We start from the raw sequence: 22114 nt of genomic DNA, 5'->3' as shown, positions 1-22114 counted from the left end.
GGATCAGCAACAGCACAAATCAGTTTCACCACATCCTTTGGATACTTCCTCTTTCTGGCAACAGGCGCTCCCTGCTGTCTTCCGATGCAGTGCCAACAGAGAACTATGTTGAACCCATAAAACACCCTGTAGAACTGAAGCCCTCAGAGGTGGATAATAATATTTTCTCAATAGGATTGCAAGTCAGCAGCCTCTCATGTGTCCGTGCCAGGATGTTGTAAACCAGCAAGGTGGAAAAGTGAGTTACATTTTAGACGTCTCGTAAAAACAGCACAGTTGGGCGTTCATTCATTCATTAGGGTCACATTCATTGCAAACATGTTAGTTGATGTAAACCTGCAGGGAAGGTTAGCCACACTCACCAAACATTGTGTAAATTCAATATTATGTGTGTTGCACAGTGTTTGAAATATTGATGGCGTTTAAAATTAGATGATTTTAATTAGATTCAAACTGTATTTTTGACCTTGTCCATTACATCCTGATTGTTTCTTGCGTGCTTTCCTTTTCTTACATGACTCAGTTTATTTGGGTTTTTGCCACATTTAATCAACTAAGAAATTCATCCTAAGGAACATTTCTCATTATTCTAGAAATCTCTATAATTTGAAGGGTTTTTCTCATTCTTATTTTTGGTTAAATGAATTCAATTATCTGCCTATTTAAGCTTGTTGATTCTCTGGGAAACAGCTTGCCCTATTTTTCTACCAGTTTATTTCCAGTTTATTCCCTATTTTTCTACCAGTTTATTTCATATATATATATATATATATATATATATATATATATATATATATATATATATATATATATTAGGGGTGCAACGATACAACAAAATTCACGGTTCGGTTCGGTTCGATACTTTGGTGTCACGGTTCGATATTTTTTCGATACAAAAAAAATGTTCATGCCTTTTTATTAATTTGTCATTTATTAAATTTTCACGGCACATTCTGCACCACATCTCTGTGCGTTCATCATTTGTTTGAAGCCAGCTCACCTCCTGCAACCACTTTTCCGAGAATACGTGCTTCTTTTGTGGTTCGGACTCCTTCTGACATTTCTTTGGAGGTGGAGGAACATCACAGTAATTGCTTAAAGGAGCTTCTTCGACATCTTTAAGAGTTCTAAACAAATGTCTGTCCTCCTCCTTAAAATCTTATGTACGCAAACACGCGTTGCAACTTCTTATCTTGTGCGGGTTTTTATTTTGACAGCGAATGCGCACCTGCGGACCACTTATGTGCAGCCCTGGTTATTTAGCTCGTCATATTGCAGCCACAGAAATTCTTTTGTCCATGAAACCATAAAGCTGCACTTTCTTTTTGCCTTATAGTCTGATTTGTCATAACCTTTCCGTTTTGTCACTTCTTCACCCTGACCTGTCTTATTTGGCTCAGCAGAACTAAAATATATATCCTGCTGCTTTTACACACGCACTAACATAACGCTCAGCGATTCTCTGCGCGATCAACCTCTCACATGTTTAAGCTGCAGGAGATTTCACTTGTCATGTTTGCATAGTAAGCTAACGATTGATAAGACGATGTCAGAGGAATTGGTGCGCAAATTATCATCACTCACCAATCAGTACTGTCGCTTTCTATACACAGTTCACGCGATTGCAAAGTGAAAGCAAAAAACAAGCGCAAATTCAAACGCGATTTCAGTATGTCACATATTGACAGTAGCCGATGCCAATGACATAATTACCCAGCTACATTTCCGAAAGAATGCAAAAGCATTGACATATATTTTTCCTTCCTACGATAGGCCGACGGGCAGGGCAGAGATAGATTTTGGTAGCCCGACTGGAAAAAAGCCCCAGGACGTCGGGCTAGCGATTTTGCGAGCCCTGTATCTGATTGAGGAATCACTCATCTTTGGAAAAGAGAGTTTATTATGGAGAAATGTCTCTTTCCAAAATAAAAGCTATACTATACGCTTCTTCTGGGCTATATTCTCAGCAGCATATTAAACATATCAGGTCCCCATAAGGAGAATCATGTGCTAACGGCTGTCTAAATGACTCGGGTAAAGTTTGTAGCATGCCTGCTTGTTTTTGTCTGCTTCCACTTGTCTTTGCACTAGGATGATGTCGGAGTAAATGTGCAGTCATATTGGTTGTGTTCCCACTAGTGCTGTCAGCGTTAATCTGAAATGACGTTAAGGTCACAACACGGCAAATCTCCGTTAACGAGCTACCGCGGATCGCCTCATGAGTGGGGCTGGAAGACGTCAACACATTAACGAGCTAACTGCGCTAACACACTAGTTCCCACCAATTGAGCATTGCTGGCACATCCAACATACTGTTTTACTTTTGTCCATGACACGCTTACCTTCAGGGTCATACGTCACATGAAAACCAAAATAGTTCCAAACGCCAGATCTGAATGAGGGTGGGGGAGGTTCAATTTGCCATGTTGCAACGAGCTTAACTTCTGTCTAGCTAGCTTACCCTGCGCTCAGTGAATCTGTGTTCGACTACTCCGCCTAGGCTGCACTGTCGAGCGCAGATCCACTGAGCGCTCAACACAGACAGCATCGTCAGAAGGAAAGTTGATAAAATAAATTAAAAATGTTGTATCGTTCTATACATATGCGTACCGAACCGAAAGCACTGTATCGAACGGTTCGATATCGATACGAGTATCGTTGCACCCCTAATATATATATATATATATACACATATATGTATATATAGTGGGTAAAAAATAAGTATAGAGACAAAAATGACCACAAATATCGACTTTTAGTACAAATCTGGCATAACTGTGTAATGTAATAATGTTAAGCCGTGAAAATAGAGAAACCGCAGTTGTAATATTTAGCATTGTGTCTGCAATGTCGCATCTTTGTGCAGAGCAGGAGTTGTTAAAATAAAATGCCTTGTATTTGGCACTTTCTCCATTTGGTGATTTTAATGGAAGTTTTACACTGTGTCCATATTTAAATGAAGGATTAGGACACAGCATATATCCAAAAGCTGACTAGCTCTTATATACTCAGTGTATATACCCCTAAAAACATACACAAAGACGATGCAGTCTTTATGTTTTCTTATATCACGTCACACATACACACAGAGAAACGCATTAGTATGCAGATATGGCCCTTGACATTTATACTCACAGGCAAGTGAACAGACACTTCTTCAGGCCAACACATCGGCACACATGTTCACACATACAGCCACTTTCCTGCAGAAACAGTGGTCCTGCCAGCTGTGTTGCTGTGGTAAGGAGATAACAGGAAACTCTAATCACAGGTCTTCTCTCAATCCATTCCATAACACCCCTGATGGGAGTCTCCCTGGGGTGGAGAATGAGAGGGTATAGCAGACATCACACTAACAATAGGCCATGCTAGAGGTGTTGAAATTGGATCTAAAGTTTGCATTCGACACAGGCTTTTGTATCGTACCTGTGTACCAAAAGTGCACTGATAAAAAATTAACCACACAAATCTTTTTTTCAATTCAAGCAGCATTTGACAAGAAATAATATGAACAATGACGGCTTTGTGAAGAAAGGAGGAAAAGGGGTGCAACTGCAGTACTGAAACATTGTGATCAAAACTGAGCACCCTCTGAGAAGGTAGGGTTGAGAGCAGGGCTGCAGTGCACAGTCATGATTGATGCATTACTCTGCCCTGGTTGTCTGCACACAAGAACAGGAAGACTGTGGCAACTTTACCCAATTCCAGTGTAAAACTTATTTTTTCTCTTCACTTTCCCACTCCTGTTTTGTCTCTCTATGCACTTGCAATATGAAGAGCTCATCCTTTGCTATTAAAAAGCCTCTTATGTGTGCAGACAGTAAGAAGCAAGCGTGAAAATCATTTTTAGCATTAAAGGGCTCTTACTGTCCTACACATAGAATATAAACTATCTCTTCCAGAGAATACAGATTATTTCATCCCATTTCCTGCTGCCTTTTAATATGCTGCACACAATCACATCGTAACTGTGACATGCACCATTCCGTTTTTCTATCCTTTGTTGCTAGATACCTAAAAAGCAAAAATGAAATGCTGTTTCATCCCCAGAGATGAGATGTACTTCTGCCTCTGAAATCTGTTTATTTTTAGAAGAGTCACTTGAGACAAAACATTTGCTAAATGTATATGGTCTAATATATCAGGATGAATTTGCTCAGAAATGCACATCCCTTCTTGTCAAGGTCAATACCTTCCCTGACTCAGAAATCCTATTAGCGGAGATCCACATTACCTGCTTTAGTGCAGTTTAATAGGGTAATGAGTCTCAGTGGTGATATTCAAACACAGAGGGAAGGAAACCTCACGGGAAATTGTTGATTAAGAAGACTTATAAAGTACTAAAATGCCTTAATTTGTAAATCACACCCTAAAAACGACTCAAAAGAGTAATAGAACTTTTTCAGCCTTTATGGATTGTAGATACAAAGACTCAGCACTGAACTTGGATTACTTTGTTTTTGTGAGTTTCAAAATTATGGAAATACTTGCCGTATTTTTCAGACTATAAGACGCACCGAATTATAAGGCACATTACGTGAAATAAAACAGTCAGATAAGCCAAACTTTATTCAACTCTTTCTTCTTGCTTCCTCCACTTCCGTACCATTCATTCATTAATGTTGAATTCTCTCGCAGCTGCTCTATTCCCATGTTGTTGCAGTATATTAATGACTAACCTCGTATTCTGGAAGGATTATCTCAGTTGTTCTCCTAACTGAAGTTTGGTCCGTTTACAGCATCCTGCCATGCGATTGCATTTGTCTCTAACCATCGGGAACCTTCATATTAACTTTTATCAAGTGGAAAAAAGTTAGCGTTCATCCTCCAGCTTCACTGTGTTTATGTTATGTTAATATAGCTGTGTCGCTAGCGATCACATAGCACATCATTAAATAACAGCTAGCCCAACTTCAGTAACTCTATAAACATCAGTACTGTTTAGTTTTCTGTCTTCATTTATGTTGGAAGTGACAGCAGAGCTGTGCGTTTGAATTTTTTCAGAACTCTCTCAGTCAGAACATGCTATATCATGTTTAGGTGTAAACTAGCGAGCTAACTTCCTGCTAACTTCCTGCTAACTTCTAACTCCGTTAAATTTAATAAAATCTGTTTTAATGGATGCCTGTGTGGTGGACCACTAGAGGGCTCCACTCACACCCAGTGTTGAGGAAGTGTGTTCCTGTGTTTTGTGGCGCGATATGTGCAGTTGATGTTGGAGACGAATAAAGAAGGAGTGAGAACTGAGAGCTCTGTGTCGTCGATGCTTACCTCCACATTGGTGACCCCTGACATGAGCATGCAACGGGCCGCAGATAACGCAGACTCCGCTATGGATGCATCAGCGGCCGCCGGACCTCCGCCTCCTGTTGCAGCTACGTTCACTGTGGCGCTGAAACTGCCGGACTTTTGGCTCCATGACTCCCCGTCATGGTTCATACACGTGGAGGCTCAGTTCGCCCTTTGCGGCATTTTGGCTGACGACACGAAGTATCACCATGTGGTGGCCTCGCTCGACCCGCTGGCCACCCGTTGCGCGATGACGCCCAAGGGAAATACGCCGCCCTTAAAGAGCTGCTTCCTCGGTGCTATGCCCTCTCTGACGCTGAACGAGCCGAAAAGCTCCTCAACCTGTCAGGCTTGGGTGGTGGTACCGCGCTCGAGTTCATGGAGAACATGCTATCATTGCTCGGGCCGGATGACGGGGGATTCCTCTTCGCCCACCTCTTCCTCCGCCAACTACCGGCCGCCGTGAGAGCTGTCCTCGCAAACTCCCCACTTCTGCCTGCGAAGGATTATCGCTCCCTGGCTGAAGAAGCGGATCGCATTCTCCTGGCTAGCCGCACTTTCGACGTTCACGCCCTGGCTACGGACTCGCTGGCGGCACCTTCCACGCCTCCACCTGCCTCCTCCCCTCCGGGGATGCTTTTCAGTGTTTGCTTTTAGAGTTTCCATCGCTGTCTGTCCCTAATTTCTCTAGCACGGTAACGAAGCATGGGGTTGAGCATTATATTCCCACGGTCGGGCCCCCGGTGTTCACGCGCGCGCGCCGCCTCGACCCTGCGAAACTGTCCGTCGCTCGGGAAGAGTTTGCAGCCATGGAGCGGCTTGGCATTGTACAGCGTTCGAACAGTGCATGGGCCTCTCCGCTTCACATGGTGCCCAAATCGGACGGTCGGTGGCGGCCATGCGGAGATTTCCGCCGTTTAAATAATGCCACAGAGAATGACCGTTACCCCATCCCCCACATTCAGGATTTTTCTGCCAATCTCGCCGGAACGTCAATTTTTTCTAAAATTGACTTGGTGCGGGGGTATCACCAAGTTCCCATGCGCGCCGAAGACGTTCCTAAAACTGCTGTCATTACCCCCTTCGGCTTGTTCGAGTTTTTGCGCATGCCGTTTGGCCTGAAAGGTGCCGCCCAGACCTTTCAGCGGCTGATGGAGTCCGTTTTGCGTGGGCTGCCGTTCGTTTTTGTTTATCTAGACGATATGTCTGTGAAGGTTCTCAGTCATCCAGGTCATCGTAGTCAAAGGAGCTTGCAAAGAAAAGCGTCTGGACTTCTTTAAGTTACTTGAAGACGTTTCACCTCTCATCCGAGAGGCTTCTTCAGTTCTAAGGTCAAATGGTGGAGAGTCCCAGATATAACCCTAGTGGGAGTGTCCCCCCACAGAGGGACAAAAGGACCCCCTGATGATCCTCTAATCGCCTGAGCCAAGGTGTGGAACTGGGTGTGGGTCCCAATCAGCCAGAGTTTCGGGTGAGTTCATTGTGAAACCTGGCCCCACCTTATCATGCGAATTCCTGAGGTCAGATGGCCCAGGGTGTGAGTGGGCCTTAAGGCGTCTGGGAAGGGATCTCAAAACTGGATTATAGATGGCAGAGAGTTGGTGTCGTAAACCACCGCCTCTGTTCGAAGATGGTTGCTCACAGTGGACATAGATGGCTTCTTTCACTCCTCTTTCAAACCATCTGTCCTCTCTGTCCAAAATGTGAACATTGGCATCCTCGAAAGAGTGTCCTTTATCCTTAAGATGCAGATGGACAGCTGAATCTTGTCCTGTGGAGGTCGCTCTTCTGTGTTGTGCCATGCGCTTGTGAAGTGGCTGTTTGGTCTCTCCAATGTAGAGGTCTGGGCATTCCTCGCTGCACTGTACGGCATACACCACATTGTTAAGTCTGTGTTTTGGCGTTTTGTCTTTCGGGTGAACCAGTTTTTGTCTGAGTGTGTTGCTGGGTCTGAAGTACACCGGGATGTCATGCTTGGAGAAAACCCTCCTGAGTTTCTCTGATACACCGGCTACATAGGGGATGACAATGTTGTTGCGCCTGTCCTTCTTATCCTCCCTCGCTGGTGTCTGATCTTCTTTTCTGTGCCTCTTTGCTGACTTTAAAAACGCCCATTTAGGATAGCCGCACGTTTTGAGTGCTTCCTTTACATGTGTGTGTTCCTTCTTTTTCCCTTCAGGCTTAGAGGGAACATGTTCTGCCCGGTGGTGTAGGGTCCTAATTACTCCAAGTTTGTGTTCCAGAGGGTGATGGGAGTCAAACAGGAGGTACTGGTCCGTGTGTGTGGGCTTCCGGTAAACTTCGATGTTGAGGTTGCCATTCTCTTCAATGTGCACAGCGCAGTCCAGGAAAGGCAAACAGTCATCCTTCGTGTCTTCCCTGGTGAACTTGATGTTTTTATCCACAGCGTTGATGTGCGCAGTGAAGGATTCCACTTCTTGTGTCTTGATTTTGACCCAGGTGTCGTCTACATATCTGTACCAGTGGCTGGGTACTCTTCCTTTGAAAGAGCCAAGAGCCTTCCTTTCCACTTCCTCCATGTAAAGGTTGGCTACAATAGGTGACACGGGGGAGTCCATAGCACAGCCATGTTTTTGTCTGTAATAGCCTTCGTTGTATTTGAAATATGTAGTGGTGAGGCAGAGGTCTAACAGTGTGCAAATCTGATCGGGTGTGAAGTTGGTCCTGTCCTCCAAGGAGTTGTCTTCTTGTAGTCGTTTTCTGACAGTCTCCACTGCCTCCGTGGTGGGTATGCAAGTGAAGAGAGAGACTACATCAGAGGACACTATGGTTTCATCTGGATCCAGGGTAAGTTTCTGGACCTTGTCAGTGAAGTCGGTGGAGTTCTTGATGTGGTGTGGGGTGTTCCCCACGAGAGGTGCAAGGATGGTAGCAAGGTGTTTTGCAATGTTATAAGTGGCTGAGTTTATGCTACTGACTATGGGTCTGAGTGGGACAGCTTCCTTGTGGATTTTTGGAAGTCCGTAAATGCAGGGTATGGCATCCCCTGGGTAAAGGCGGTGATAAGTAAGGCGGTCAATGATTTTGTCCTTTTCCAAGTCTTGAAGGCAAGCTATAACTTTCTTTTTGTAGCTGCTTGTGGGGTCTCGCTTTAAGGCTTCGTAGGTATTGTTGTCACTGAGGAGAGTAGTGATCTTTGTATGGTAATCTGTAGTGTTTAGGACCACGGTGCATCTTCCCTTATCCGCTGGTAAAACAGTGATGTTGTGGTCTTTGCTCAGGGAAGCGACGGCCTTCTTTTCCTGTATTGTGAGGTTGGACGGAGGGACTTTGGCACTGGAGAGGGTGGCTGAGACTTTCATCCTGATTTGCTCTGCTTCTGTCTGTGATAATTTATTAATCCGAATGGCAGATTCTGTGGCTGTGATGAGGTCCACTATGGGCAACTGTTGTGGAGAAATGGCAAAATTGAGACCTTTGGCTAATACTCTCTTTTCAGGTTCAGTGAGATTCCTGTCTGAAAAGTTCTTAACCCATTTCTCCTGACTGTCTTCAGGTGTGTTTTCTTCTATGGGTTGTGTAGGTTCAGATTCAGAATGAGGAGTGTGTGTTTTTGAAAGCAAGGTGTGAAATTTCCTGCGTTGTCTTTCTTTTCCTTTCGAGTGTTGGGCCCGCTGAGCCCTGTCCACAAACTTGTAAACCTCTTCTAAGATTGGAGAGGGTAGAAGTGTTTCCAGTTCCTGCAGAGTCTGGCTGATCTTGATTTGGAGGGCATCTATAGTGAAATGGACCTGTCTTATCCTTTCACTTAAAAGGTGATTTTGCGCTCTCTGTAGAATCAAGTCTGCTCTGTATCCCCTGACAGTGGATCCAAGGCGCAGGCTCTTGGGAACAACTCTGGTTTGTCTGCATCTTAGGTTGAAACGGAGATGGTTCCTATAATCTGCTAGTTTCCTTGATTCCCTTTCATACTCCCGCACCAGTTGAAGGGTGTTCCTCCCAAAATGTACGGCAATATGTCTGTGAAGGTTCTCAGTCATCCAGGTCATCGTAGTCAAAGGAGCTTGCAAAGAAAAGCGTCTGGACTTCTTTAAGTTACTTGAAGACGTTTCACCTCTCATCCGAGAGGCTTCTTCAGTTCTAAGGTCAAATGGTGGAGAGTCCCAGATATAACCCTAGTGGGAGTGTCCCCCCACAGAGGGACAAAAGGACCCCCTGATGATCCTCTAATCGCCTGAGCCAAGGTGTGGAACTGGGTGAAGAAGCCTCTCGGATGAAGAAGCCTCTCGGATGAGAGGTGAAACGTCTTCAAGTAACTTAAAGAAGTCCAGACGCTTTTCTTTGCAAGCTCCTTTGATCTAGACGATATATTGGTGGCCAGCTGCTCAGCGAGCCAGCATCATCAACCCTTCCAAGTGCCAGTTTGGGTTGCCGGTTCTGGATTTCCTCCGGCACCGCATTTCCGCTGAAGGTGTGGTTCCGTTGCCCGACAGAGTCCAGGCCGTTTCGGCTTTTCCGCGTCCCACGTCGGTTAAAGCGTTGCAGGAGTTCTTGGGGATGATAAATTTTTACAACCGCTTTCTCCCCAGAGCTGCCCACCTGCTACAGCCACTCTATGCTGCCTTAAAAGGTAAAACAGCCAAAGATCCGGTTGACTGGCTGCCGGAACACGTCCATGCGTTTTCCGCAGCCAAGTCTGCGCTGGCTGACGCCGCCCTGCTGGCACACCCGCTTCCGTCAGCGGAGATCACGTTGTCTACCGACGCATCCGACGTGGCAGTGGGTGGGGTGTTGGAACAGTGGGTTTCAGGTCTCTGGCAACCGCTCGCTTTTTTCAGTCGTACACTCCGGGATGCTGAACGCAAGTACAGTGTTTTTGACAGGGAGTTGCTGGCTCTGCACCTCACGACATTTTCGTTTTTTCCTCGAGGGTCGCAACTTTACTGCGTATGCTGACCACAAACCTTTGACGTTTGCGATGTCCAAGGTCTCTGACCCATGGAGCGCACGCCAGCAGCGCCAGTTGGCGGCCATTTCAGAGTTTACCACAGACATTCAGCATGTGGCTGGTAAGTCCAATCACGTCGCTGACTGTCTTTCACGTGTGTTGGTTTCTCCAGTGTATGTCGGCGTCGACTACGCTGCCATGGCTGCCGAGCAACTTCCTGACCCGGACGTCCTTGCCCTTTAGTCAACAAAAACGGGCCTTGTGCTGGAGGACACCCCGGTGTGGGACGGCGGTCTGCACCTTCTTTGCGACGTTTGTATCCCATGCCAACGCTCGAAAATCCACCAGCACACACAGGCACCCCTCGAACCTTTCCGTGTCCCGGATAGGCGTTTCGATCACGTTCATGTGGACCTGGTTGGTCCCTTGCCGCAGTCACAGGGTTTCACGCACCTTTTGACTGTGGTGGACCGCACGACCAGGTGGCCGGAGGCGGTACCCCTGGCGTCCACAACAGCAGTGACAGTGGCCAAAGCATTTTTGTCAACGTGGGTTTCACATTTCAGTCCCCCTGCTGACATTACCTCAGACAGGGGCCCCCAGTTTGTTTCTGAGCTATGGTCTACTATGGCTGACGGCCTGGGGGTCAAGGTCCACCGCACCACAGCATACCACCCGCAAGCTAACGGGATGTGCGAACGGTTTCACCGGTCACTTAAGGCCACGCTCCGGGCTTCCTTAACAGGTGGCGACTGGGTCGACCGTCTTCCGTGGGTTTTGCTGGGATTGCATAGCGCGGTTAAAGAAGACCTCGGGGTTTTCCCGGCTGAACTGGTCCTCGGCCAGCCCCTCCGGGTCCCCGGGGAATTCTTACCTGAGAGCCCTCCCCCATGTTTCGATACCTCTTTGTTGCCTTTTTGCCCCCCAAGAGACTCATTTCCTGTTCCTGGTCCTGTGCACCATTGCCTGCCTGACACTTTTGTTCCGAGTTCATTGGACTCTGCTCGTTTTGTTTTCGTCAGGCACGATGCCCATAGGACTCCGCTGCGTCCACCATATGACGGGCCATACAGGGTTCTTAAACCAGGCAACAAACATTTCATTTTGGACTTTGGGGGTCGGCAGGAGGTTGTCTCTGTGGACAGACTTAAGCCTGCACATGTAATGCAAGAGGATCAGGTGGTCCCGGCCCAGGCCCCTCGCCGTGGCCGCCCACCTGTCACCGGGCTGATGGATTCTGTTTTTTCCCCCAGGAGCGACCCACAATCAACGGAGTCCGAGTTGTCTGCAGCTTTTTCTGACCGCCAGTGCCAGCCTCGCTCCCGGGCTGGGTTGCCCTCTGTCAGTTCCCCACCCCCCCAGTTCAGCCGTTCCGGCCGTTTGCTTAAGCCCCGGGTCCTGGACTAGTGCTGCTGGGTGTTCGGGGGGGGGGGGGGGGCATGTGTGGTGGACCACTATAGGGCTCCACTCACACCCAGTGTTGAGGAAGTGTGTTCCTGTGTTTTGTGGCGCGATATGTGCAGTTGATGTTGGAGATTAATAAAGAAGGAGTGAGAACTGAGAGCTCTGTGTCGTCGATGCTTACCTCCACACCTGGATGTTAAACTTAATTGTTACACCTGATAAAGCAGCAATGCTGATCATTTTGTTAAAGATGAAAGAATTTAGACAGTTTTTAATTCTCAGTGATGCCGTATTGTTCGTTGGGCTTTGGGACCTGAAGCGGACTGAGTTTTGGACTCAGATAACTCAGAGTCTGCGAGGCTCCTGACTACTTTAGCCGTAATGCTCCAACAGTCCATCAAGCAGTGCGGCCTCGTAGCTTTCCAAAGTCGTACTAAAACATTTTTTGACAGATTTTTGAGCACCATGTACCACATAAAATCGGTTCGAGGTCAGTAAGCACAACCAGAATTCATACATAAGGCGCACCGGATTATAAGGCGCACTGTCAATGTTTGAGAAAATTAAAGGATTTTAAGTGCACCCTTACGGTATGCCCTTTTTTTATTCATACTCAATAGATTCACTGTGTATATCTGAACAGAAATAATACAAGTTACAGCTGAATATGTACAGGACCTATGCCATTTGTATCAGTCTCTCTTTAACTGTTGTTGGCATCCCAATACATCAGATCAAAAGGGCAAATGCGACTGTAATGATTATGCTTAGCACCAGTGTGATAAGATTTTTGTTTCAACCAGAACTCGGAGGGTTTACAAACACTGAGAAACTGTCAAACAGCAAAAAAACAAGAATAAACTAAATAGTAATTAATGCAAAAGATCATGAAATGTCATAAGACGGGAGAAAATGATGAAGGTTTGACATTTTAATGTGTTAAGCTTTTAAGGTCAATTTTATAATTTTCTGAAAAAAACAAAATTATCTTGCTTGCATTATTAAACAGTATAACTCAGGGGTAGAAAGAGGCATTTTGATCATAGGTCACTGTATCAAGCTATGGTTTGGTAGGTCAACTAGATGACAGCCTAGGGCAGGGGTCGGCAACCTGTGGCTCCGGAGCCGCATGCGGCTCTTTAGTCCTTATAGTGCGGCTATAGTGCGGTTTTGGGAAAAAATTAGAAGTATTTAGCTGAAGTGTATTTTATTTATGTTAGTTCTTTTTTAACTTGTAGTTCTAAATTGGAAGATTATTGTGATATTGAAATATAAAAATACAATTATATTCTTTTATTTTTTCATCGCTCAAAATAAGCGTCACACTCGGAAGCCGAAACGCCGTGCATTTATCGAGACTTTCAACGCCGGGTAGGCCAATTATGGACCTTCGGATCCATGTTATGTCAGCAGCTGTTCTCCACCGTGAACTATGTTAAAAACAAACACCGCTCACGCCTCACAGACGACAGCTTACAGTCCTGCGTAAAGATGAAAGTGACTTCATACAGCCCCGATTTGCAGACACTATGCACTAAAGCACATTGTTTCCACATTTCTCTTATTTCATGAACAAAGTCTTGTTTAGCATTAACACATGTAGGTTCAGGAGCAGAAGTTCCATTATAAACATACCACGGCAGACCCAACGATGTTTCCATGAACACGCTTTTCAGCATCTCTTTATTGAACACTTTTCACACACGGTTGCTGTATGTATACAGCCGGTGTTAAAGCTCACAGCCCGACACATACCAACACAACAGCATAGATAGCACAGACGTTAAGGCGCCGAGGCGTGATTGCGGGTGCCACTCAGGTATGTCCCCTGCCCTGCAGCGGCGCTGCAGACCACGCCCCGCCACACACATTAACCAGGTAAAATACATATTTAGGCAGAATTTTGCAAATATCTATTTTTCATTTTTGAGCAGCATAGTGCTTTTTTTCCTACAAGGATCATTTTAGTTCAGCTGGGTGTCTTTCCTTTTGTTATATTTCTTTAAGAGTTCAAAATGTGTTAATTACATAAATAAAATGTAATTTTCTCTGTATAACTTCATGGATTTAAGCAACACACCTTAGTTGTTTACACAAAGCATAAAGGTAAAATATATATATATATATATATATATATATATATATATATATATATATATATACAGTGTTATCTTCATCTTAGGTGTCAAAAAGTATTTGCGGCTCCCAGTGTTTTCTTTTGCGTGGAAATCACATCCAAATGGCTCTTTCGGTGCTAAAGGTTGCTGACCCCTGGCCTAGGGTGTCAACAATTGGATGTGTGCATAGGGGGGCGTGGGGGGATATTTGCTGCTACTTGTGTTACCCTACATCTGACATATAGTGCAAAATGTATATTATCAGAAACACTATTATATTATAATACTGAAAGGAGACTGCAGGAAGACATTCTGCAGATGCTGACTGCCAGTGTTGCCCACACTGCTGATTAGCTGAGGATGTATGAGTAACAAGCTTCCTGTTGTTCCCTGCAAAAATGACTGTAATGTGATTCAGTTCGGTCAGGCCACCGATCAGTTCCTGCATCAGGACCGATGAGTCCCCCCCTTCCTTCTCCGCTAGAATTCCCGGCAGCAGCTTCATTGCCTCCATTAAATGAGAGCTCATCGAATTATACCTCCTTTGCTTTTGCGAGTTTCAAAAATATAGAAAAGCTTGTGCTGCTATACAGTAAATTTACTGACTGTCCATTGAGGGAACCATGCTTCCAGATTGCTTGTTGTTCAGTGGACTGTGGCTTGATTCCTCGTGAGCACAATCGAAATTGGGATGTTAGCATTGTCACCGATGCATTTCTATCACATTGAATCTTGTGTCCTGACTGGGATCTTTCTGTGTGGGGTCTGAATGTTCTCCATGTTCCTGCTGATGTACTCTGCCTTCCTCCCACATTTCAAAAACAGGATTTAAAGGCTAACAGGTGATTCCAAACTAGCCTTACATGTAAAGCTGAGTATGAATGTTTGCCTGTCTCTCTGTGTCAGCCCTGTGATAGTCGGGTAACTCATCCAGAGTATACCTGCCAGTAGTGACAGGGCTCCTTGTTAAGTTTTAAGGATTTTAGTACGAGCACATGTGTTTTGAGCTTGAGTATCGGTGAGTCAGTAGGTTTAACAAAAACAAAAAAGAAAACAAAAAATAATAATCTTCTGAAATAAAAATAATGTTACTGGTGTGAGGTAGATGTTTGTCATCTGATACTGAGAGCTAGGCTGTAATGATATAATGACCATGATTTACATAAATACAAAATGACAAACAAGTTATTGCCATGTGTTCAGTAGTCACGTGTCAGCAAAACCTCAATTATGGAGACCTACCAGAGTCTAATCTGGGATTGGCACAGCCTTGAAACAATCTGATCCTGTGTCAGTGTCCCTCACGCTGTTTCTTATTACATCTTATTTACATACCTTAGTTATTTACAATTATTTGTGTGCATTTGACACAATATATAACTTCAAACTGAAAGTGAAACTTGGGGCTGCTATGTTATGAATTTGTCAAGTCTAAACTACTAGCAAACAACTGCCAGCAATACTGAGAAAATATTCATGCTAATCTTTTAAGTTACTTTCATGACACAAGCTGTGCATTTATTTTTATGCTTTATGCTTTATGCATAGTTTAGCCTGTGGCTGAATTCACTCAGTATGCATTATATAGTACCATTTATTTACTTATTCCCCAATGTAATGCGCCACATTTTCCAACTTTTAGAATGACCCTTTATGCAGCTGTCAGTGATGATGCAAAATGATGATGAATAGTGCCTGAAATGTCAGTGAGTCAGCAAGAGTATTTTGCTTGAAATGGTTTTTGGACCCAACCATAGCAAATGTTGCTAAAATACTATAGTCATTATTATCAGACATAGCTCTTAATAAATCTGTATATTTATATACCTCTTTACTCTGGCATACAATCAGCTTGCCTTTTGTAAAAGCATGTTTTTTAACCTTCATCCATGTGATTTTGGCAGCAGCAGCTATGTAAAGGCTGCATCTCATGTTTTCTAAATGTCAAGGCTCTGTTGAGATACAACATGTACCATCTCTGCCTTTCCTGCTGACTTTTTGACATGACAGTGGCTCGTCCCAGTGCTACCGACGGGTTGATAACTTGACAGACTGCCATTAGGGTATTACTGTGATGTCGCATGGGGATTGTGAGTCATGAACGCAGGGTTGACCCACTTCCTGATGATCCCGCACCTCCTAACAGGAAGTGGCATTCACTTTTAAAGCAAAAAAAACTGCATTGCACTGATGCTTCCTGTGTGTGGGGTCAAGGCTGTATGCGTATGTCAGACTGAAGCATGGCCGTTGTGTTTAACACCAAGGACGTTTTGAGTAGGTGAAGTTCGAAGCATATCCCGGTGGAATTTATAGCTGCGCTGTGGATGTTCATAACAGTCTGTAGTTGACAGCTCCGAGCTCATACACATGCAATGCAGCAGCTCACAGAGAGCACAGGGTGTCACTAAGATGAAGCTACGCAGTGAGGGCTTTAAGCTGGTTTTTAATCTTTCACATTTGGCAAAGTTTACTCTTGATCACTCTGGAAATCCATCAAATAGTCAACAATGGGGCTTCCAGTGTAACCAGTCGACCAGCATCTCCTTTTCTCCCAATTGCTCACATATTTATAACAAGTTAGTAAAGGGGTAAGTCACTGTCAAAAGAAAAAGATGGCCGTCTAATATATTTTTGCAAACCATCTATTTTTTGCCCTTTACATCCTGTTTATTATCTACATACAGTCAGTCAGGTTTAGCCTGATTAAACCGAGTGGCTAAATACTGAGGACACCAGTAAGGATACCAGGGTGTTTTTGCCTTTGTAGTACATCCTGGTGTACAAAATGGTTCTCTTTGTGTGAGAACATGTGATTGAATGGTGTCTTTGCATTCAAGCATTTAATATACATTCATAAAAACACGCTAGTCTCTCTGTGTTTGAATGCGCATCTCACTGTCTGTTTGCATTAGTCCTTCAGATTTGCCCTAAATCCAGGAATAGAGGCCACAGCTGCAGCCCACAACCCTCTTTGTGCTTCACTGTGCACAGAATATTCATCTCTATGTTAGTTACAAATATGAAAATATACAAAGCTTTAGTAAGCAATGTCCGTTTCTTCTGCGAAGACTTGGTTTCAGATTACAAATATCACAAGGTTCAAAGAGAATATAAGTTCACAGTTGTTTTTGTGTCTTTTGAGTTTTGTATTTTAGCTTATCTCTAAATGTTCTATCAAAGTTTCTTAAAAATAGTTTAATGACTGGCTGAAGTTGATCATGAACTTTATTAATATTACATTTTAACCCTACAACAATGAAGTTTCCATCCAGTTGTCCTTTTTTTTTTACAGTTACAGGTATGTTGTCCCAAAAGATCGTCAGGGAATCATCCACAAGTCCAACACATGATAACCATTGATCCTTATCCAGTCGTTAAGTGATGACGTGACGAATCCTACTTCCGGGCCTAAAGTAGTCTGCGTTTAATATGGCTTTTGTGTTGTTAACATGTTTAATGATTTGTATTTTCTTCTATTTAATCTCAAAAAACTCCTAAAACAGTCAGTGATCACTGTTGACCTCCCTCGGCTTTTATTACTGCTAATCATTTATTTAAGCTCAGTTTTTAAAACCTTAGGATGTAAGTACAGCACAGCCCATGCAGCAGTATATGAATGACTAACCTCGTATTGTGGATGGATTATCTCAGTTGTTCTCCTGGCTGAAGTTTAGTCCTTTTACAGCATCCTGCCATGCGATTACGTTTGTTCCTGACCACCAAGAACACTGACGTTAACTTTTATCGAGTGGAAAAAAAGTTAGCTTGTTTAGATTATGCTAACTTAGCTGTGTCGCTAGCGGTCACATAGCACATCATTATATACCAGCTAGCCAAACTTCAATAACCCTACAAACGTCACTGCTGTTTAGTTTTCTGTCTTCATTTATGTTGGAAGTGATAACAGAGCTGTACGTTTTAATTTGTTTCCAAAACCCCACAGTCAGGACATGCTATATTGTATTTAGATAGAAGCTAGCGAGCTAACTTTCTGCTAACTTCTAACTCCGTTAAATGTCATAAATTCCATTTTCATGGATGCCTGGATGTTAAACTCAATTGTTACACCTGGTAGAGCAGAACGTTGGTCATTTTATTAAAGATGAAAGACTTAAGACAGTTTTTCAACTCTCAGTAATGCCATAGTGATCGTTTGATATATGGACCTGCAGCGGAGTTTCGGCCCAGACACGGCTAGTGACGTCAGACTTAACGACCGGATAACCGTCGTTGCAACATTTGCACCTGCCATGAAGCTTGTAGTGCACAGTTTTTCTGCTGATGTTGATGACAGAGGTGGTTTGGAAGGCTACAGTTATTGAGTCAGCAGAGCACTGGTGACTTTCATGCACTAAGCGCCTCAACAGCCGGCAACCCCGCTCTGTAACTTTATGTAGCCTGACACTTTGTGGCTATGACTAAGCACTTCCATGTTGTACTAATACCATTCACAACTGATTGTGGAACATCCAGGAGGGGAGAAATTTCATGAACTGATTTCTTGTAACCGTGACACCTTTCAAAGGACCACACTTAGATTCACTGAGGTCTTTAGAACAACTCATTCTCTTACAAATGTTTGTAAAGGCATATTGCATGTCGATGGGGCTGAAAGCACCTGAATTCAAAGATTAAGAGGCGTGGCCCAGAACAGAACTCAATAGTTTTGAGGACATGGAAAGTTCCATCACTGCCATCAGAAGTAGTGAAGTGGTGCCACTGTCTTCCACTGACTTCCTTTCTGGCTCACAGTCTTTAGAGAAGGGCTAAAATGAGTGGGTCATCTATCACAACAGAGGGGAGAGTGGTAAATTTATAGCTGTGAAAATAGGCCAGAGCACAGCACTGATGGAATAGATAGACTGTAATTAGGACAAGGTTAGCCTGCTTTGCTCTCACACACACACACCAATGCACATCCATGTACACTATTTATTATTAATAAGATAACTCACACATGCATCCAGGTATGCATACGTGTGTGTGTTCGCTCACACACACATACACGAAATATTCAATTACTTTTCACCTGAACTTGCAAAACCCTTACAACATAAAACAAAGGTATGGAAATTCTAACATCTCAGCCAGCCGTAGGCAATTGTTATCTCTCACACGCATATGTCTCACATATTCACACTTATTTACACCCTCACACCTTTCTGGAATAAACACATGCATCAGACGTTACGCTGCCACACATCTCCTCCTCCAATACCATCTGATTACCGTTCCTCAAAGAAAAAAAGAAGAAGTATCTTCTTTGCTTTATCTAGGCACTCATTGAACTCATTGAAAAACTGACCTCATTGAACTCTTTTGCTCCCTTGGCAGCCATTTTTCTCCTTTTTTCTTTCTCTCTTTCTTTCTTTCTTTTCCTCCCTCTTACTGATTTCTGTTCTTTTGTTTTACTGGATTTTTACCTTCTCCCCAGTGCGCAGTTTACAACACATTGACTGATTTTCACACCTTCTCCTTCCTTTTAGATTGCTTTCATTTTCACTGCTGTCAAATCCCACACCTTTCTCCCTACAGCTTTTCCCTCACTTCCTTCTGTCCCTTCCTCCTCACCAGCAGTCTGTAAGCATTCATCTGTCTTGTTACATGTCTCTCTCTCTCTCACACACACACACACACACACACACACACACACACACACACACACACACACACACACACACACACACACACACAAAGCTGCCCCCTGTCTTTCAGGGCAGTGCTGTAAGCCTATGGAGCAGATGGGCTCAGGGCTGACTGACTGAGCTGTGCTCTGACAAACTGCCTCTCTGGATATTGTTGCTCAGATGAGGGGATGATTTCCTTTCCACAGTGGCTCATCAAAAATTGTCCACCCACAGACTTGCTAATCTAAAAACTGGCAACTAGTCTAAAAATTTGAATACTTGTGCTACAGCTAAAACTTTTTTAATACAGAGTTTAGCAACGGTCTTAATATTTCCTCGATTCTTGGGTTTGCTAATTAATATACTGGGAATAGGAAGTCTCGCTATGTATTAAATCAGGGACCACATGGAACTAGTTTTGTGCCAAGAACTATGCAAATTTAGTAATATTAATTATAATAGGAATTACTGAAATTTGTATTTAGGGTTTTTTCACTGTCAGTCAGTTTCATGTCAATGTCAGTGCACAGGCTTGTGCTTTTATATACTTTTATATTTGTATATGAAAAATACATTAATGTCCTAGACATTATACATTTACTTGCATTTTTCTGTTTTATAGTGCTATTTTACTCTTACCCACACATTCCACTTGTAATCCGTATTATATTTCTTAGTTTACTAGTTTATGTCTTATTTTCTACATACTGAGAAAGTATAATTGTCTTAAAGATAAAATCTTGAGCTCAAGCATAAAAACTATTGTCATTGTTTCAGCTGTCTGAGTTGTTGTTTTCATCTTCATTTAAATCATCATTTGAAGACTAAACAATTTGAATTTAAAACCCACGATTCCATGAATGAAAAGCACAAAATATAACTCAGAGCTCGACCAGCATGTTGGCCAATTTTTAGCTATTTGCCAATGAATCTGTATCAGGAAGATTAAGAGATGACGAATAAAAATTAAGAAAGTAAAGGAGAGACAGGAGAAGCACACTCTGACCCCATTATGAGTGTTGATGTTGTTTAGTTTGTCCTCCAAGTAGTGAAGCAGAGGCAGTGAAGGTGCATGACTTTAAATGGCAGGGGTCAACCACAGTGCACAAGAGAAGTGAAGAAGACAGCCAGGGTACAGGGGTTAAAAATCAGTGTGAGTGGTTATTTGTTGACAGAAGGATGGCAATGGCAGTGACGACTTTATTTATATATCAGATTTTGTAATACTTAAACTACTTATACTTAAACCCACCTCTTAATACAGAAGATAAAAACATAAACACATAAGTAGGTTTGCAGTGTATTAAGGATAGCAGCAAGAGTGAAAGGGAAGGTTTAGTGAGACCTGCTGTGATGTTTGTTTCAGAGACACTGCTGCTGACAAAAAGACTGGAGGCCAAGCTGGAGGTGGAAGAGCTGAAGATATTAAGATTTTCATTGGGAGTGACCAAGATGGACAAGATTAGAAATGAGTGTATCAGAGGGACAGTTCAGTTGGAGCAATTTGGAGACAGACAGGCAAGGTTGAGATGGTTCCAACCTGGGAAAAGGAGGGATAGTGGATATATCAAAGAAAGCATGTTGAAGATGGAACAGGAGGACATGCAGAGGGTTGGTGTCAGAGAGGATGCTAGGAATAGGGCAGGTTGGAGGCAGATGATCCGCTGTAGCGACACCTAAAGAAGAAGCAGAAAAAGAAGTTAACACTTCCTGAATCAGAAGAATCCAAGCTGAAGTACAGTAGGTTCCTGAAATGATCCAACCATTCCTTCATCTGTCTATCCATCCATTCTCTTACACTTATCCGATTCAGGGTTATTGGGGGGCTGGAGCCTATCCTAGCTACCACAGGGTGAGAGCTGGGGTACACCCTAAGCAGGTCTGCCATAGTGTTTAATTGTGAATTTATCTTTATTTGAAATCCACACACATTGTCCGGAATCACACTGACACATTAAAAATCTGCATCAGATAAATTATTCTGTTAGCTCTGACTTGAACACGTGAATTGTCAGGATAAATACTTCCACATGCTGTATAAAAACATCCAAATATAATAGAATTCGGCAGAAACACCAGTACAGCTTGTGTTGAGTGTGTCTCCCTCTTCTGGTTGACACTGTGAATTGCCTGTAGCCCTGACATTGTGATGGCTGAGAAACTGAGTAAGGTCATGAATTGGACACAATGCCAAACACTCCTTCTCCCATTGGAAGAGCAGATGGCAGCTCCCCAGTGCACAAGGCAGGGAGATGCCACCACCAGACGCTCAAGGGTGTAGAAACACACACACGAGCACAAGCGCATTAACATTCTTGGTATTCATGCATTTGTGTGCGCACCAGTAGTATACACTCGGAGCACCGAACGCACACACGCGGACTCGTGTCTAGGACCCAGCTAACAGAGGCTTGACCTAAATTCTTTAATTTCCCATGTCTGAGGGTTGAATTGTCTCTTCGCCTTTCTGTCACACAGTGAAGTAAAGTTGTGGCAGGTTTGCATCATAAGCACTCACATCTCTGGTTATATGTCACGTATATACATTATCTGCCAAGCTTTATTTTGTTTAGTGACAGTCATAGTAACATGCAGTGTCTACCAGTCCCATTGAGTCATGATAGTGAACTCAAGGCACCACGTTACCCAACGTTTCCATGTAAATCTAACTATAATATCTACTTTTCCACCGTAGGACAGAATGAACTATAGCTTGAACTTGAATGATTAATGTCATTATAAAGTATAAGCCTCTGTGACATGCACTG

The 22114-nt window shown here is 43.6% G+C and overlaps 2 protein-coding genes across 9 annotated transcripts in view; both read left to right on the top strand.

Moving 5' to 3' along the window:
* dlgap4b (discs, large (Drosophila) homolog-associated protein 4b) overlaps positions 1-22114 on the top strand; it is a 131091-nt gene that overhangs the window by 80104 nt on the left and 28873 nt on the right. The window lies entirely within an intron of this gene.
* LOC148102725 (uncharacterized) lies at positions 9808-11605 on the top strand. The gene is made up of 3 exons (XM_087841196.1): positions 9808-10049; positions 10238-10319; positions 10442-11605. The coding sequence occupies exons 1-3, from the start codon at positions 9808-9810 to the stop codon at positions 11603-11605; spliced, it is 1488 nt and encodes a 495-aa protein (XP_087697322.1).

The sequence above is a fragment of the Neolamprologus brichardi genome, chromosome 5 (genome assembly GCF_056152115.1).
Source record: "Neolamprologus brichardi isolate AB-2024 chromosome 5, ASM5615211v1, whole genome shotgun sequence".
NCBI classification, from domain to species: Eukaryota; Metazoa; Chordata; class Actinopteri; order Cichliformes; family Cichlidae; genus Neolamprologus; species Neolamprologus brichardi.
Note: the sequence above shows the minus strand (reverse complement) of the source record. Positions and strands in the feature narration are given on the sequence as shown.